This window comes from Trichoderma atroviride, chromosome 1, assembly GCF_020647795.1.
Source record: "Trichoderma atroviride chromosome 1, complete sequence".
Taxonomy (NCBI): domain Eukaryota; kingdom Fungi; phylum Ascomycota; class Sordariomycetes; order Hypocreales; family Hypocreaceae; genus Trichoderma; species Trichoderma atroviride.
The window spans coordinates 6,889,084-6,906,539 of NC_089400.1; the positions used below are offsets into that span (position 1 = coordinate 6,889,084).

General features: G+C 49.2%; 4 protein-coding genes across 4 annotated transcripts; 1 reads left to right on the plus strand and 3 right to left on the minus strand.

Moving 5' to 3' along the window:
* Positions 1-136: 136 nt before the first annotated feature.
* TrAtP1_002500 (uncharacterized protein) lies at positions 137-2,481 on the minus strand (the record flags this gene model as incomplete). The annotated part of the gene is made up of 3 exons (XM_014085109.2): positions 137-546; positions 627-2,357; positions 2,421-2,481. 3 exons carry the CDS (start codon positions 2,479-2,481, stop codon positions 137-139), a joined length of 2,202 nt encoding a protein of 733 aa, XP_013940584.1.
* A 348-nt stretch (positions 2,482-2,829) lies between these two features.
* Positions 2,830-3,755, plus strand: TrAtP1_002501 (uncharacterized protein; the record flags this gene model as incomplete). The annotated part of the gene is made up of 6 exons (XM_066111492.1): positions 2,830-2,893; positions 3,077-3,117; positions 3,201-3,238; positions 3,295-3,404; positions 3,558-3,648; positions 3,719-3,755. 6 exons carry the CDS (start codon positions 2,830-2,832, stop codon positions 3,753-3,755), a joined length of 381 nt encoding a protein of 126 aa, XP_065967568.1.
* A 407-nt stretch (positions 3,756-4,162) lies between these two features.
* On the minus strand, positions 4,163-6,547 carry TrAtP1_002502 (uncharacterized protein; the record flags this gene model as incomplete). The annotated part of the gene is made up of 1 exon (XM_014085346.1): positions 4,163-6,547. One exon carries the CDS (start codon positions 6,545-6,547, stop codon positions 4,163-4,165), a length of 2,385 nt encoding a protein of 794 aa, XP_013940821.1.
* Positions 6,548-9,848: 3,301 nt separating this feature from the next.
* Positions 9,849-14,968, minus strand: TrAtP1_002503 (uncharacterized protein). Its single transcript, XM_066111493.1, has 4 exons — positions 14,433-14,968; positions 13,741-14,374; positions 13,039-13,666; positions 9,849-12,983 (listed from the first exon to the last, which is right to left on the minus strand). Exons 1-4 carry the CDS (start codon positions 14,934-14,936, stop codon positions 9,908-9,910), a joined length of 4,842 nt encoding a protein of 1,613 aa, XP_065967569.1. The 5' UTR covers positions 14,937-14,968; the 3' UTR covers positions 9,849-9,907.
* Positions 14,969-17,456: the final 2,488 nt, after the last annotated feature.

Below are 17,456 nucleotides of genomic sequence, written 5' to 3' on the forward strand. Positions count from 1 at the left end.
GATGTAATTTCTCACGATGCACTGCCATCTTGTTTTACGAAATCATCGCCATTTTACTATTCTTTTTGTCCCATCCTAGCAGATATCAAAATGCAGTCACGACGCTTTTGCTGTCTCTCGCCACCACACTTCCGTCCTATGAGACCGTGAAGCTTCCAGTCAACCGCAGATCTCTGCTGCTCGCTCCAACGCTCACGCCAAAAGTCCCGGACGGCACCACCCACTGCTGCGATGCCACGTTCCAGTAGGTCAGATCTCGCTTGCGAATGTTGAACGTCGCGGTTCCGCTCTGGCCAGCCGTCAAGCTGAGCTTGTCGAAGCCACGAAGCTGCCTGACGGGGGTTCTGGGCGCAGAGGACGGGTAGGTGATGTACAGCTGGGCGACCTCGGCGCCAGTCACGGCTCCAGTGTTTTTGATGCTCACAGTCACGGTGGCGACATCCTGGAACAGATCGCTGGGGCCTCCAGGAACCACAGCGCCGGTGGCTGGTCCAGACTTGGCGTTTGAGGTGATGGAAAGGCCAGAGTAGGTAAAGTTTGTGTAGGCTGCAATATTTGTCAGTCACTTCATTCTAACCATCATGTCGTGTTACGCAGTTCTTCTTCTCCATCGGGACAAAACTTACACAGTCCAAAGCCGAACTCGTATCGCGGCGTGATGCCGGCGTCGTCAAAGTGCTTGTAATCGATAAACAGCCCCTCGCTGTAGTTGTCGTCGCCCGAAGAAATGCGCGTGTTATAGTCGCTTGGGCTCTTGGCAATTGTATACACCAGCTTGCCAGACGGGCTGATGGCTCCCCATAGGATATCGACCAGCGCATTGCCGTTCTCCTGAGAGGGGAGACCCGCCCAAACAATCGCCTTGACCTGGGAGAGAGCGACAATCTGCTCTAGATTAATGGCGCCGACACTGTGGACAACGACGATGACGTTGCTGTTGGCTGCTGCCACGGCCTGTACCAGAGCAGTGCCGCTGTGCCATGCGTTCAGGTCATTACGATCGCCTGCGTTGCCCTCAACAGTGATGTAGCCTTCGCCTGAGTCTGCAGTGATGACGACAATGGCAACGTCCTTGCCGCTTGCCGCAGACGCGCCAGCAGAGGTGTTATCAGTACTGCTCAGAGTCAGTTTGGCGCCAATCGAAGAAGCCTTTGTGTTGATGGCGTCGTAAGGCGCCACAAAGTATGGGTAGTTGGCGGTACCAGATCCCCATCCCATTCCGAGGGCACCAAGGTTGCAGCCATGGTCAGAGCATGAGGCCGAGTTATTTGCGTGGGCACCGACAATGGTGGCTGATCCAATGAGGGCGATGCTCGACGGCGTTTTCAGCGGCAGAATATTGCCGGTGTTCTTGAGAAGTACAATGCCGTCTCTGGCGATGGATCGTACGTTGGTGTTGTGACTTCCCTGGACATTCCTGCTGAAGCTGACTGATGGAAAGCCCGAATCTTGGCCCGTCAAGTACCACGCAGCGAGGATACGCGTCACCATGTCATTGAGCCTGCTCAGAGGGACCTGGTTGCTGTTCACAGCATTGGTCAGAGCCGATCCCCAGTACAGGCTGCCACCGTTGAAGTCAGTGCCAGGCATCGACATGTCGAGACCTGCCAGCGCACTTTGCACAGTCGAGTGCTGCGCGTTCCAATCGGTCATGACGTATCCAGGGAATCCCAGCTGGTTCTTCAGCAGTGTCTGCAGCGTATACGTGTCCTCACACGCATACGTGCTATTGACTCGGTTGTACGAGCACATGACGGCAGCCACATTGGCGTTTACGGCGTCGGCAAAGGGCCACGCATAAAGCTCATGAAGGGTGCGGTCGTCAGCATTGCTGGACATGCTCTCCCGGTTCAGCTCCTGCTCGTTGAGGATGTAGTGCTTGGCAGTTGCTTGCACTCCAGCGCCCTGAATGCCGTTAATGGTTGCAGCCATTGCCAACCCAGTGAGATATGGATCGGGACTGAAGCCCTCCCAGTTGCGGCCGCCCTGTGGCGTCTTTCCTAGCGGCCCAGCCACCGGCCCCAAAGTGACGTGAACGCCTGCGGCTTTATTCTCCTGGCCGATGAATTGACCGCGCTGGCCGATTAAATCTAGATCCCATGTTGAGGCGGCTTGGACGCCTGGCGTGAAAGCAGTGTTGCCCGTTGAGAACCGGATGCCCAGTGGTGAATCTTGAAGACACAACTGAGGATAGCTGATACTTGACGCTGGAGATGTGTTTCCAACGCAGGGCCCCTTGTTCCAGCCAACGCCAGTCACGATGCCGACTTTATCCTGGAGCGAGAGCTTGGCCAATGCCGTCTGAGCTTTGGAATATGCGGTGGCCCAAGGAGAGCCTGCTGGAGGAGTGACTGCGCCTGCACATATTCAGCATCGTGTCATATTTGACACAGGGCTTCTTAGCTTCTGGGTGTACTCACTCCCTGCCCTTACAAAGGGCGTTGTGGCAATGGCCAACGCCGCTACGGCTGTGTAAAGCATTTTCCGCGGGATCAAACACAACGAGGCGAAGAAGGATGCACGATATGCTCCTAAAGCGATGACCGGAAAGCCAGTTCTCTGTCTACTATTTATGTGATTCCCATCCCGGCCTTACTAAAGTTTTACGACCTCATTCTGCCTCATTAGCTTTTAGTCAAGGCGTCAACGGCCCGGATACGTTACAGACGATCACCGGCTCGGCAACATTGCGGAGAAACCTAGTCGTTCCAATACCACCCACACTCATATGCCTGTATAGAGTACCGGCAAATTTCCCTATAATCAGGACTTTAACGGCGCAAGCGGTCTACAAAGATAGAGGTAATTTGCAAACGATCGGCACAGACAATGTTCCTCACGCATACAAGAATGGCGCTAATGTCCCCGGTTATTGTGCTCATATTGCGCCAATGTAGGTGTATATTCATTTTGCGGGCCCTATTTTTTTTGCAAACCGCTTGCGGGGCTTCTCGGCGCTGATGCGTTACTGCAAACAGATGATAGTGTATCTGGAGTCATCGCAAAGGAAGGTTGCATTTCTCCTTGGACATTGACAGGCCTGTATAAATGGTGACTATTAAACGATGAAATCCAGGTCCAAAGCCAACACGTCGAAGAGTTGCTCTACAAACCCAAGTGAGTGCCGCGGCTTGGTGTTTCTCCACCGCCCAGCCTTAGCGGTGGGTCAGAGGCTTGAAGGCTTATTCTGCTTGCTCTAGCTGGCTAATCTAACGGTTGTTGTCTTGGAGCTTTCTTGGTCAGACGCTTATCTCAATGTCTCGGCTGCGGAATATGACTGATCAGTGGCATTAGTGACTTATTGCAACCCAAGCCGTCAACGGGAAAACTGCCAGACGGCATATTAACCAAGTTTCGAAGAAAAGAACAAACGAAGAACAGCCAAGAGACATGGCGCGATTCTGGTGAAGCTTCAAGAGGCAAGTGTTCATTCGGCATCAGCCGCTACTACCAAACAAGAAGGTCACCTGGATTCCGTGCTCTCTGGATGCAACTCTAATTGTCAAGGAAATGTCAACATGAGTTGAACTAATGAGCTTGGCCTGGGGTTTTTCCAGAGAGCAGCCGTCGAAACGTGCATGATCGTCACCTTGACACGACTTTGCTGCCGGCGGATTGGCCAATGGCGGTCATGATGCGACTGCCAAGGTACGAATAAGATTGCATGCCATTTATGGATAATTGATGATGGCAGATGCTGAAATAGCATGAATGACAGTCTATTAGCAAATACGCCGCTCTATCAGCATAAATAGCTGCGCATTAGCATGAATGCATGCGTGGTAGCGCTCTGTCGATCCGCTTAAACGGGAGATGTCCCGGTTAGGTGTAACAAAGTCGCAATTACACAACAATGACACAGCATCTCATTATACGCAGCGCATTTCGACTCCGACTTCATATAGATGCTCTAAGTGGTAAATACCTATCCATTGATCGATCCTTCGTATATGTACATGTTCAACTCGATAACAGTCGCGGTCAGTATCCGCTGCCGGGGATCTCCTCGGACATATACAAAGTTCCAGTTACAGTTACAGTGACCAAGCATATTACACATTAGCCAAAAGTCACAGGCATTGGAGAATTGCGTTCATGTAAGCAATACAACATTTTTATTCATTACTACCTTTCCATCATGACTAAATCATCGAATTAAAAATTATGCAGAAGCCTTAATCTGCTGCTCCTCAAGAGGCCAGTTCTCGAGCGTCACCTCGTCGCCTACAAGCTCAAACTCCAGCTTGACAGACTCGTCTGTGTTCAAAACAAGCTCATACTTGCCTGGGTAGACAATCTTGTTTCCATTGGAGTCGACTCGGGAAAGGGCGTTGAGAGGAATGGGGATGCTGAGCGTGGAGGAGTGGCCGGGCTTGATGGTGGCGAGTCTGTCGAATCCAACGAGCCACTTGTTCGGGTACGGCTTGGGACCGGCGTTGCTGGTGCGGACAAACGCCATGGCAGAGTAAGGGGAGGCCGTCTTGCCAGAGTTCTGAATGTTGGCGGTAAAGGTAAAGACCGGGGTCTGCTCACTGTAAGTGTATCCGGGGTGACCAGCGCCAAGGATTTGTGAAGCATTGAACTTGAGGGTCGATTGCTTGCCCAGAGTCTCCTTGAAGGTGGTGTAGAAGAGACCATCGCCAAATTGGTAGACGGGCTTGCCGGTGTACCAGATGTAGGTCTGTCCGGGGTTCTTCTTTCCATCGGGACGAAGGTTCATGTCGTTTTGAGCAAACTGGTGGACGTACTCGGCCGGGTACTGGGTCGAGACCAGACGACCAGCAGGTGCACGCTTGCCTGACAAGATATCGAAGAGGGCATAGCCTCCTGACTGGCCGGGATATCCACCCCAGACGAGCGAGTTGACCTTTTTGTTGCTCTTGATGGAGGATGAGTCGACCTGACCACCGCCCATTTGAAGAACGACGAGAGGCTTGCCAACTTCACTGAGCTGCTTGATCAGGTCAAGCTGGTTGCCGGGCCAAGCAATGTCGGTACGATCAGCACCCTCTTGCTCGATGGTGTTGTCAATGCCTCCAATAAAGATGATGGCATCGGACTTCTTGGCGGCAGCAATAGCCTTGGCAAAACCGGCGGTGGTCTGGTTGTTGATGCCTGTTCCGAGCTCGTAGTTGACCTCGTAGCCGGCCTTCTTGGCAGCCTGGAGAGGGCTGATGAGGTATGGCGCAGTGCCAAAGTAGTTGCCTTGCAGCTGCTCGGTGGCGTTGACCCAGGGTCCAATCAGAGCAATGCTGCGGACCTTCTTGGACAGGGGCAGAGTGCCGTCGTTCTTGAGCAGCACGATGCCCTCGACGGCGGCTTCGTAGGAGATGTTCCAGGCATCGGTCTTGACAACGTCCTTCCAGCCGAGGCTGCGGTACTCGTTCTTCTTGTCAAAGTATCCGAGACGGACCAGGTTGGCGTACAGCCGAGTGACGGAGCGCTCAATTTCGCCGCGGGAGACGGTGCCGGCCACAAAGGACTCATTCAGGTGCCAAGGGTAGGTCTGGCCACAGTCAATATCGGTACCGGCCTTCAAGCTGTCGGCGGCGGCGGATGACTGGCTGTTGGCGTAGTTGTGGGGGTTCCACACGTTGTAGATGGCATCACAGTCGGATGAGACGTAGCCGTACTCGGGGAAGCCCCAGCTCTCTCTGAGGAGAGTCTGGAGGAAGAAGCTGTTTGAGCAGCTGGGAACGCCGTTGACTGAGTTGTAGGCGCACATGAAGCTGTGGGACTTTGCGTAACGCGATGCAGCGAGGAACTGAGGGGTGTAGTACTCGGAGAGGTCCTGCTGGGTGATGATGGCGTCGAAGCCCAGGCGAGACTGGTTGTTGTAGTTTTCAAGATCGTATCCGGCAAAGTGCTTCGCGGTGGCGGCAATCTTGAGGTTCTCAGGGTCGACGCCGCCCTGCATACCGGTGATGTACTCGTAGGTGTAGGCAGACGTCAGCACGTTTGCGTCTTCGCCGGGCGTCTCCTGGCCACGGCCCCAGAGAGGGCTTCGGAAGCCGTTGATGTTGGGGGCGTAGACATCAAGACCGTAGCGGCCGTTGTTGCTAAAGGCACGGGCCTGGGTTGAGATGATGTCTGCAATCTGGTGGATCAATGTGCGGTTGAGAGCGGCCATTGACAGAATCGGCATGGGGAAAGAGGTTCCCCATTCGAATTCGCCGCCCTTTGTGGCAAAGTTGGCGCGGTCCAGGCCGTGGAGAGCCTCATTCCAGACCTGGTAGTTGGGAAGGCCCAGGCGAGGAACACCGGGACCCGAGTTCTGGGTGTTGAGAATCAACTCCTCGAGCGTGAAGAGCGAAATCAGCGCCTGTGCTCGCTCGACATAGCCGGCCGTGCTGTCACAGACGAGGTTGTTCTTGAGCGGGCCGTGGTCACAGTCGGGGAACGACAGCTCGAGCGTGGCGACCGTCTGGGGGAAGAGATCAGGCTGGCCCTGAGAGGAGTAGTTTGCGTATGTCTGGTTGTTTTGCGCCAGGGCGGTGCTGGGCAGAAGGGCCGTCAGAGCGGCGATGAGAGCTGCGTTGGAAATCATGGTGATGATTTTGGTCCAACCGGGATCCTTAATGGCTCATGGATCTTCTCTTTCTCCAGGTTTTCAAAAGTTTCAGGAACAGCTCGATATTTATTCGAATTGGCGGTATGGGCTATGACGATGCTGCACACCCTGCAGCTACACATGGCTGTAGCTTATTACCCAATTCGGAACGTGATGCTACCCCAGTTCTTGGTCGGGATGCAAGACTCCACAAATGGCAGTGTTTCTCCACCAAGCGCTTTGTCGGCATATCTTGCCATTTAGCCTGAATATCAAGAGTGGAATGACGGGGAGATGAGTATTTTGGCGGGCAAAAGACGGGAAGGCGCCCTTGGCTTTCTTTTTGTTTCCAGCTAATTTCTTTTGTCCGTGCTAAACTGTTTTGTTTAGTTGGTTTTGTTTTAGTCTGTGGTTTGACAGCTGTGGCCCATGTTCCTTGCCGATCAGCATTTCTGATGAATGAATAGCCGGGCCTTGGATCGTTTACGTCTACGTTTTTGGGACTTTCTTTTTAGCCAGTACTTCCGAGAGGTTCTCGGTTTTTGTTATTGCTGGTTACCGGCTAAGTAGACAAAAGCGGGGGGAGAAGCAGGTTATTCTGGAGGTGCCGGGATTGCGATCACGCCAGAAGCGAGAGTAACCGTGTGGTCAGCATGGCCTGGGGAAAGTGCGGAGTAATGGGGATGCTACGATGTTTTTGTGTGATGTATCGCGCAATGGAGGACAGTATACACAGTTTCGGCAATGAGAATTGTTGTTGCAGGTCTATGATGATACTTCACTTGATGTTTATACTGTGGCTGGATAGAGACGAAACCAGCTTATTTTTAGTATCAATTGGTTCTGTCTTGTTGAAGAATTAATTGTTTCGTTATTCTTTGAAACTTTTGATTCAATTTACAATTCTTCCGTATATCAAAACGCGGATTCCTCCGCATTTTGAAGACTACAAGTCATAAATAGATTCAAAGTTTGCAAATGGGTGGAGAAAAACGTGGTATGGTTTCATACGATGCACCCTTATTGCATTACCTTGACAAAGAGCTGAAGCGTCCAGGCATCGTCCAAGTCTAGAAGCAGTGATCACCAAGTTTAACTAGGAAACTAGAAGTAGAGAAACTGGCAAGTCAACTTCTGCAGTTCCGTATCATCCGGGATTATCCTCAATCAACACTTATGTAAGACCAAACAGTCAACACCACAGCATCCAGCCTCGCCTCTTGCCGGCTAAAGTACCAACCTATGACAACAAGGCGGAATAATCCTACTTGCGGTCAACATGTTCCCTGCTCCTTCAATCCCTGATCCTTCCCTGTGATGTGCTGCTGAAAGTTAACGAATTATTGCTTTCCAGCCTTGCCAGACTGTCTAGACCGTCAAAAGTACCTTCAGCCCTTCCATTTGCCCATTTTATGTGCAGAGTCATGCCAATAGCGTTGAACTTCCCCTCAGACGCTGTGGAGGATTCCCATCCGGTTAATGGTTAATATGAACATGCGGCCAAGCCAGACTAGTTACTCCAAGAAACTACAGTCTTGACTCCAATGCCGGCTTCTTTCCCGCCCTAGACAAACTTGTGCCTGAGCCCTAAGCTGCATACAGAAACGGACATACGGAAAACTCCAACCTGACAAGTCAACCCGCATAAGATGCGGATCTGTGGCTTGGGGTTCCCCGCCGGCCCGAATGCCACTTTCAGCGCGCCTTTCCACTTCTGGTCTACAAGATCTGGGGCGCCGGCTGAATTGTTCCTGGGCTGGGACTTTAGTTTTGTAGCCCGCACTGGCGCCAAGATGGGATGGGCAGTCATTCCACCGATTGATCATGGGGTGCAAATTTAGGGTCGTGCTGGTTGGAATTTGCATTTGCCCCGGCGGCGGCGAAAGGGCGCTTGATACTTGTATGTGATACCAAGTAATTCTAGAAATTTCATCATGGCAGCGAGTACCTGTACTTATAAGGACAGTACGGATTTGAGCTCATTTCTTCCATTCAGTTGCAAGCATGGCGTAGTTGATTAGGGCCAGTTATGGCCGTTGTGTATTAGCCGAGAAAAGTACACACTTAGGATAATATTCTAAAGTCACAGCATTAACTACATATGGCACCTCTTCAATTGTCTTGTCAATCGCGCTATTGAAAAAGGATCAAATGCTGCGTGCTTGGTAAGTAGTCGTTTGCTTCCTCTCTGAAAATCAGCCACTACACCTCATATTGAACAATAATGAAGATGCATGTTTGACAATGATATATTACTATGGGCTCCAAAAAAAGAAAAAAAAGGGCAAAAAACAAGACGGCGTTACCAGTGGGAGTGCAGCTTGTTTATAGCTTGGGAGATTTTTAACTTGGTGTGCTGCTGTTTAGGGTATGCTACTAGAGCACCTAGCATCCATCACCTTTATTTTGACGATGTGAATGTTCAATCTGCCTTGGTCAATTTGTTTCCCCAAGGTCTTTTTTTAATGATGGTGTGTCATCTAATCTGGGTCAATTATCGCCTTTGACGCGTTGACTATCACGGGACTGAAGAACAGAGCTGTAGCCATGTCGGCTTTGCCTAGTATCTAAAATGAATATAGAAAGAACTGTGAAGCTTGGATTCGCACCCATACACTCTCGTAAAAATGTCAGACAACTATTGAACATCTGTCCATCATGCTCATAGCAGTGTTGATAAATACCTGAACATTGTCTTGGACAAGGTCGACTTGGCAACGGCATCCACCTTGGCCCGATTCCTTGCTGTAAGATACTGGTTAGTTTGTTAGGATTCCTGGACTGCAAGAGCCATAAAAGGAACCCAGGCAGTCAAAGTTTGTGCATGGCATCATGCAAATCGCGATGGATACATGTATGCACCCTCCCTCGACTCGCGGCCGTAAACTTTAATTCTGAAAAGGATAGAGTTTCATTGTGGCCAGCCCTCGGGCGAACCGCCATACCGGGAGACTCTCTGATTGGTTGATAACTCAGAGAAGCTAAGCCAATAGTCGATAGTTGACGTGACTCTCCATCCAGTTTGCTGTATGAGTACGATGCGCGTACCGATTTATTTAGCCTCGATTGCACCGTATAAGCTCCCAGCTGTATAAGTCAGCCTCCCCTGTGGGGGAAAAAAAGAGAGACCAACAGTAGAATTGACAAGTTCTATTGTTACAGTTGCTCTAAACATATGCCTGGTACAAATGGCATGTTGAATCCATGCTGCCAGGTAAATCAGGTAAAGACATTTGACGGAAATATCACTGACCAAGACATTGTGCCTGATTGATCTTTAACGATTCAATGTTGATTAGTGCTCAAAGCTTCCGCGGTTCAGCCTAGCTTAACTGTATTTAGACCTAGCTATTTAAATTATGTAGATTTGCTCTGACACTCCCAAAACTTCAAATACCTTTCCACAGCACCGTCTTCGTGCTCCCCTCGAATCTTTTCAAGCCACTCTTCATCAGGCTGTTGCTGTAAGTGACAATCAGGTGTAGCCCCCGCTTGTAGTAGAATCTCAACAATATCCCAATAGCCGCTGATGATGGCAGCATTCAAGGCACTGCCATATTCTCCGCCTGCCGCATTAACATTGGCCTTTTTATCCAGCAATAGTTTGACTGATTCGGCCTGGCCCGAAAACGCGGCTGCCTGAAGTGCCGAGCCGAATCTTCCGCCTTGAGCATTGACGTCAATATCGGGGCAGTGTTCAAGTAGCAACTTTGTTTTGCCAGAGGTCATATCAATGTCCTTGACAGTCCACAGCAAACGCCTGTCCGCACACGTCGCTTGGAGCGGGAAACCAAAGTCCCCGCCCATGATATTGATATTGGCTCCGTGGTCGAGTAACCAGCTGATGCTGGGATGCAATTCGCTGTCGTCGTCGAGATACCAGTCTTTGATGATGGTATTCAGAGCGGTACCTTGCTCTTTATGCACATGATTGATGTCGATGTGGTGAGTATAGAAAAGCTGGACTATAGGAAGCATGTCTTTCTGTCCATCTACCCAGCGTAATCGCTGAGCGGCCTTGTGCCAGGCAGCACAGTCCTGATGGAATATATCGGCGCCATTATCAATCAATAATTTCACCAAAAAAAGGTCTCCATATTGGCAAGCAAGCGTAAGAGGCGTTTGGCCATCTTGGTCTTTGGCATTTGCATCAGCGCCCCCTTTGAGCAGTAATTCCACCGACGATTTTATAGCTTCGCTGCTCAATTGTGAACAAGCCTTCATGAGAGCTGTCTGGCCCCGTGGGCCTTTAGCATTCACATCAGCGCCACGGTTGATCAGCAGCCTCACCAATCCAACGTGTCCACGACTGCAGGCAGCTATGAGTGCTGTTCCGTACAGGCCCCCTTGTGCGTTGACATCAGCGCCATTACCCAGCAGTAGACGTACACTTTCCAGGCCCATCTCGAGATTGCCACAGGCGGCAGCAAGTATAGTACCGTAGTGTCCCCCTTCTGCAGTGATATCCGCCCCGTGTTCAAGCAGCAAGCGGAGCAGCTCCACGTCGACATCTGGATTGACGCAGACAGCCTGGAAGACAGTTCCGTACTTTCCGCCCCTTTTGTTGATCTCGGCGCCTCGGTCCAAGAGCAGACGTACAATCTCCAGCATGAGCTCCCTTTCACGTGCAGGTGAAAACATGTACGGTTTGTCGTGTGAATAGTTCCTGTTACGCTCAGAGGACCAGCTGGAAGTGACTGCGGCTTGCAGAGGCGTGCCGAACGTACCGCCTGCTGCATTCACATCAGCACCGTTATCGAGCAGTAAACGAACTGTCTCGACTGTACCCTCATGACAGGCAACATGCAATGCCGTCCCCCAGCCTGCCTCACTGAGTTGGCCAACATCGGCCCCCTTATCCAAAAACAGCTCCATCAACTCGCCCGTTTCAGGCTCTGTCGACGCTGCCAGCGCATGGAATGCTGTTCCGCACTCCCCTCCTTGAATATTCACATCGGCGCCGTGGTCAATGAGCAGTCGTATGTTCTGCACTACAACGGACGTGCCATCGCCCCCAGCCTTCTCCAACTTGGTGCAACGGGGGACACTGCCAGAGAGGGTGCCGGGGGAAAGAACGGCGCATGCAGCTTGAAGTGCTGTCCCAAATCTCCCACCCCGGGCGTTGGGGTCTGCGCCCCGTTGCAAAAGAATCTCTATAAATCGGGTTGCGTGGTCCTGTCTCAGTAAAGATGCTTCTTGGAGAGGCGTGCCTGAGCGCTCGTGTACAGCGTTTACGTCGGCACCTCTTTCCAGAAGGCGTTCAAACAATGCTTGGTTGCCCCTGTAAACTGCCTCGTGAAGCACTGTCCCGACATGGTCGCGTTGCATATTTATATTGGCGCCTCTATCAAGGAGGTCCTTGATGGCTTTTTCATCTGATAGTGCAGGTATACCCTTGTTGCTTAGATGGCCAGTTTCCATGGCTAGGTGTTTCTCAAGAAGCTCCAGAACATGAAGATGCCCTTGTCTCATGGCGGCCTCTAGGCTCGTACCACATGTCCCAGAGACGTCCACGCCCGCACCCGCTTTCAGAAGAAACTGCATCATGTCTGTGTTGCCTTGATCGGCGGCGGCTGAAAGGGCCCTACCCAAGTCATGTTGCGTAATATACCTGTTGACACCTTTAGAAATCAAGACTTCTGTCAACCGGCAGAGGCCGCGCAACGCGGTGTAGCAATATGGCCTTGACAGTAGATTTTGCTCATTCTCTCGGCCAGAATATGAGTCAAGGCGGAGCAGAGTGAGCAAGCTTTGGCTATTCGCAGCAAGCAGAGGTATCGCTTCCTGTGCAATCTCGGGTGATTCATGTAGAATCTCCTCGAGATGGACCATGCCGTAATTACCTACATAGTCTGCCAAGTGATATGAGTGGACTGGGGGTCTGAAGTATGAGGGTTTAAAGTAAACGCCTTTGGCATATTGAGACGTGAGGCGTTTGAGGTAGACGAGGCACGAGCGAACAATAGACAGATGGCCATCGACCTCGTTGAACGAGAACACCGAGGAAGAGCTTTCTAGTACTCTTGTAGAAGTCAAGTATTCCTTTAAAGAAAAGTGTACCAGCCGGACTGTAGATATGGAGGGATCGCTCTCCCTGGGATCGTCTCTCTCAATGACTATCAGGCCAGAGAAATACTTGAGAATGTCCGTACAGGAGAAAGGGCGTTCTGTCTCATCAAAAGCATCGCCATCTGAGCTCGTAGTAAAAATGGTAAAAATCTCAGAGAGCTCTTTAATGCTCAAGAGCCTCCTTGAAAAGGCAAGCCATTTTAGAGAGCCCAAAACCTGACGTTGGAAATCAGAATCAATAGATTGCAGAATCCTGTCGTAGGTTGCATCAAGCCCAATAGGAAGGTCTTGAAGAGCCTTGCGTATCTGAGGCGTAGAGGAAAGCTTTTGAAGTAATTCGAATTGAAGACGAACGTATTGATACCTTTATAAGTTGTTAATAGCCCTGTTCATGTAACACCGTAACTATAAGAACGTACATGCAGTCTGCTTTCTCCATGAGTGACTCTTTCACCTCTTCTTTGACAATCTGTGGCCAGGAATTAAAATAGTCAGTCGCCAACCTTGTGTCGATATAATGGCCAATGTCACGCTTGAGCGTCACCCAATAGACTAGCAGATCAATTTCAAGCCGTGACGGTGGATTAAGAAAAGGGCGTATTTTTTTATCAATGTCTTGTTCTTTGCGGCTGGTTAAAAAGATATGAAGATTGTTAGGGGCGTTGTCAAGAATACGCGCTAAACTCTTTAATAGTTTTTCTCGTTGGTCGTTGAGCAAAGGACACTCATCTAGAGCGTCAATAACAATGTAAACATTCGAGAAGCTCGATATGGATTTCAGTAGCATCTGCTCGAGTGTCTGGGTATCCGGGCGCTCCCCTCTTCTCTTGTGCTCACGGAAACGTTGAACAAGCAAGAAGTCTTTATACGACTGGGAACAAATTTGCTTAACCAGAGACGCAAGCATCCCATCTACTTTTTGCTTTTGGACATCGCTAAAGCTAAAGTAAAAGTAGGCAAGCGCTGTCGAGGGCGATGATTCTGAGGCGTACTGATCTCGCAGGTATTTAATGACTGACGAAGTTAGGATTGACTTTCCAGAGCCAGCTATAGATGGGTCGTCAGTGAGACATTCGGCAGGCAAGCCATGGCTATCGATTTTGATCAAGATTCCAACATGCCTTTCCCGTGAAGCCATAATAATGACTTTTGCTCCGTCTCCCAACGCTTGAATGCTTTGCTATCCCTTAGTAGCCATTCATTCGTACCAGTCTCATGCCTGTCGCGTGCGGCATTATACATGGAAGAGGGATCAATATCACAAAGCCAATGTAACAAGGCTTCGTATTCTTCTTTTGTCGCACTGTCAAACACCTTTTGCGATACGGAAAGCTGAGCAGATAACGTGTCTATAGTCGATTGCTGCAGTCTTTCAGCGGCTAGGCGTTCCTCATAACGCTGCATGTCGCGCCACTTCTCTTCAATAGCGGCAAAGTTACTCTCTTGATCGCGAAGCTCGTTTACCAACTGCTCCCAAGAATTCCACTTGATGGAATCTTGAGCGAATCGGAGAGCAGACAGATTGGTATAGTAGCAATAGACTGTGGCCTGGAATCTCAGGATCTGCCTGTAAAGCTTCTCCAAGGCGGTTTTGTACTGGCTATGAGATTGTCGAAAATTTTCACGGTTCCCGGCTCTTGACTCATAGCACTCAACGTAGAGTTCTTCTCTCATCCGGCTTTGAGTAATAAGAGACGTCATGTAATCTAGCCCTTTCGCTAGGGCTTCCCTCTGCTCTGAGGGATTCAGTAAAAGCTATAGTAGAGTAACTATAAGTTGATGAAATACCTATACATCTCTGATAACAACTCACTGGCAGAATAAGACTGACACCAGTCCAAGCTATCGAAGTATATGGGTTGGCGCTTGCAGCGCCGCTGATATAGTCGTTGGCTGAATCCACAACTTTGAGGAAAAGCTGCCTCAAATCGTCCACCCCAGCGACACCTGAAGCATTTTTATTGATCTCGGCCATCTTGAGTCTTAGAATAGCCTCCATCTCGTCTCTCTTATTTGCGTTGAAAGAAGGATTTTGAATCAAGCTGTCGGGGGCACTCTTTCTGAGTCCGGCTTCGTAGTTTTCAATGAGTACGCCATCTTCTTCTTGTAGCTTCTCGTATGCTACCTTCCATAGCTCACGAATTGGCGTTTTCTCAGTCAAGAGGGGAGGGTTGGGTCTATTGATGCCACCACCTGGCCCATCATTTCCATCGAGCGGCTTATTCGCATCTGTTCCTTTCTGAGTTTTCTGTGTAATTCTAAAATCAGGTGTGCCTGTTTTATTCTTGGATCGAAGACGTGACAGAATCTTTTTCATTGTAGCGTTGGATATGAGGGTTTCTGTTGATGATGTACCAAAGCATGAGGGGAAAGAGAATGCCGCAAGGCACTGACGATGCCGAAGCATGGGTAAATGTAATCAATTTAGCTTAGGCATAGTAATTGAACAATGAACACACCCGCAACGATTATTGGACAATATTTGGCTAAAGGCAGCCAATCGCAAAGAAGACTTGCATTTTACAGAGATGACGTATGCACAAATAGTACCCAGTAAGATTGCAGTAATTCCTTTTGCATACGCAATTGTACATGAAAACTGCCCAACGTCAATTAACGCGGTGCCTTGGTGAACAATCATGTTGCCCAAATATGGCAACATACCGCTTACTCATCTGTCAAAAGTTTTGTTTTATTTTTCCCTGTGCGCATACTCAAATTACGTGTCTTGTGGCTCTGTCAGCAAACAATGGTCGAAGTGCAGCTCGTTCAAGTATATTAAAAGATATATTGACATGCATTTCCAATTTGTCATTCTTTTTAGAGGATTTAGACAGCCAGCTGCTTACAACAGTGAAAGTGTCAAGACTGAATAAGCGTACACTTATAGGGACTCGGCTTAAATAACAGCTCCTTGATGGAACTCTTGGTAATAGCAAACTTGGTCAATGTCTTGAATCTTGCGTCGCTATCGCCTGCCTCATTTGCGGCGTGTCCAGGGTATTTTGCGGGGCAACATTCTGTATTTCCCCCTAGCTGAAATCTCTATAAACTTACCAATCTTGGAGTTGTGGAGGGGTTATCGAACCATGGGCCTTCTAAAGTTGCATTCGTAGTGCCGTAGGGTCTTGTATCTCTCGATTGTCAATGGCTCTGTACTTGAAGTCGCTGTTGTCAAACATAGAAAACAAAAAATATCCAGGGGCCTAGGCATAGAGATTGCTTATGCAGAGTTGACTTTAGCGGCTCTGGGGTTGGCTTTAGGGGTTGATGTGTCGAAGCTTGAATTCTGGGACAATATTACAACTGTTGGTTTACTAATACAGTCGTTGCCATTAACTGTTCAACATTAGTGTTTCTGCGCACAGATCACATATGTGGCGCACTTTGGCTTTTGTCTGTACCTCAAACTGGAGTTTCTGGCAAAGCCGCAATACGCTCCACCTCATTTTAACCATAACTTCACGCCTTCGACTTTCCCAATATAATTAGATTAATGCCATAATCAAAAATGGCTTGTTAATTAATAAGATGGTTAAATCTGTTCGCTGCTGTGACCGCCACACAGTTCAACGTCGACCATTAAAGCTACAAGGCCTTCTACTAAAGAAAGCGTCAGCGACCCCATCAAACCCTCTGTCTGATCCGTGTCGGCCAAAGTAGTTACGTCACACCATACATGCAAGAGATACTACATAAGCAGCTGCTATTGCAGCCAGATATGTTCCAATGTGAAATAACCGCTTTCCTACATAACAAGTCCATACCTAATGGAATAGCCTATATGTATAGAGAGAGAAATTACGGGCATGCTATTATATAGTCTTGTTTTTCATCTTATATACCCACTTCTTGACATTATGAATCCAGGATTCTACAATGCCCGGTAAAATACCGGCATTGACAAGGATTTTAACACATGGTTGCTGACACATGTACATATACTTGAGATCGAGACCTTGTTGAAATGTGAATGTGACTGGCCTTTGAATGCTCGCTTTCCAGAAATCACTGCTAACCCGAGCACAGTGGAATATACCATACTGCTCCATTGCATCATCTCGTGGTTCAAGAATGTCCCACTCATCCACGTCAATGTCCTCAAGTGCCCCTGTAAGAGCTACGGCTGACGCTTGATTGGAGGGGCCAGGTAAGATGTTGGTAATGTAAGACACGAAGCCGCGACCAACGGCCTATTTCATCCGAGTCCGCACTTACACTTCATGATCAAGGCACACATCGGTAGAACTTGAAAGTCCTTCCTTGGAAGTTCCATCTCATTCTACAGCAGTACAGAAGAAGAGGACAAGCTTAGCGCCATCATTTGAGTATCATACATTATAAACTAGTCTATTTTTGAACTTGTGTGGCTGTGTGCTTCTGTGGGTAATGTACATGCTTGTCAGCCCAAGCAATCAGATGATGCCTTGGAAACAAGGCTTGGAAATAACTCATCGTCTGGACTTCCATAAAGTGCACCCATGTTTGTGGATCGCATCATCTCATTGATACTAATGTTACGAAATCAAGGGGTAAAAGAACGCTAGGAACGGGCCGTTCTATAGCGGATTAGTATCTCCCTACTAGCCAGATGGTGATCCGATCTATAGGTACATGTAGCTTTTCTGTTGAACAGACCCCTCTGGCAAAAGTTAAAGTGACCACTTCTCTCTGCCTAGTGATGTACTAATACATAAGGTATCCTAGTTCTTCCAACATTTTCACTACTCAGTAGTCACTCTTGTGCCTCTTTTGTCGTTGATTTTGTACTTGGGTCTTACTCTAGGCCATCATTGGTTGCGACCAGTTTCAGCCACACAAAGCAGCCTGGCGCCTT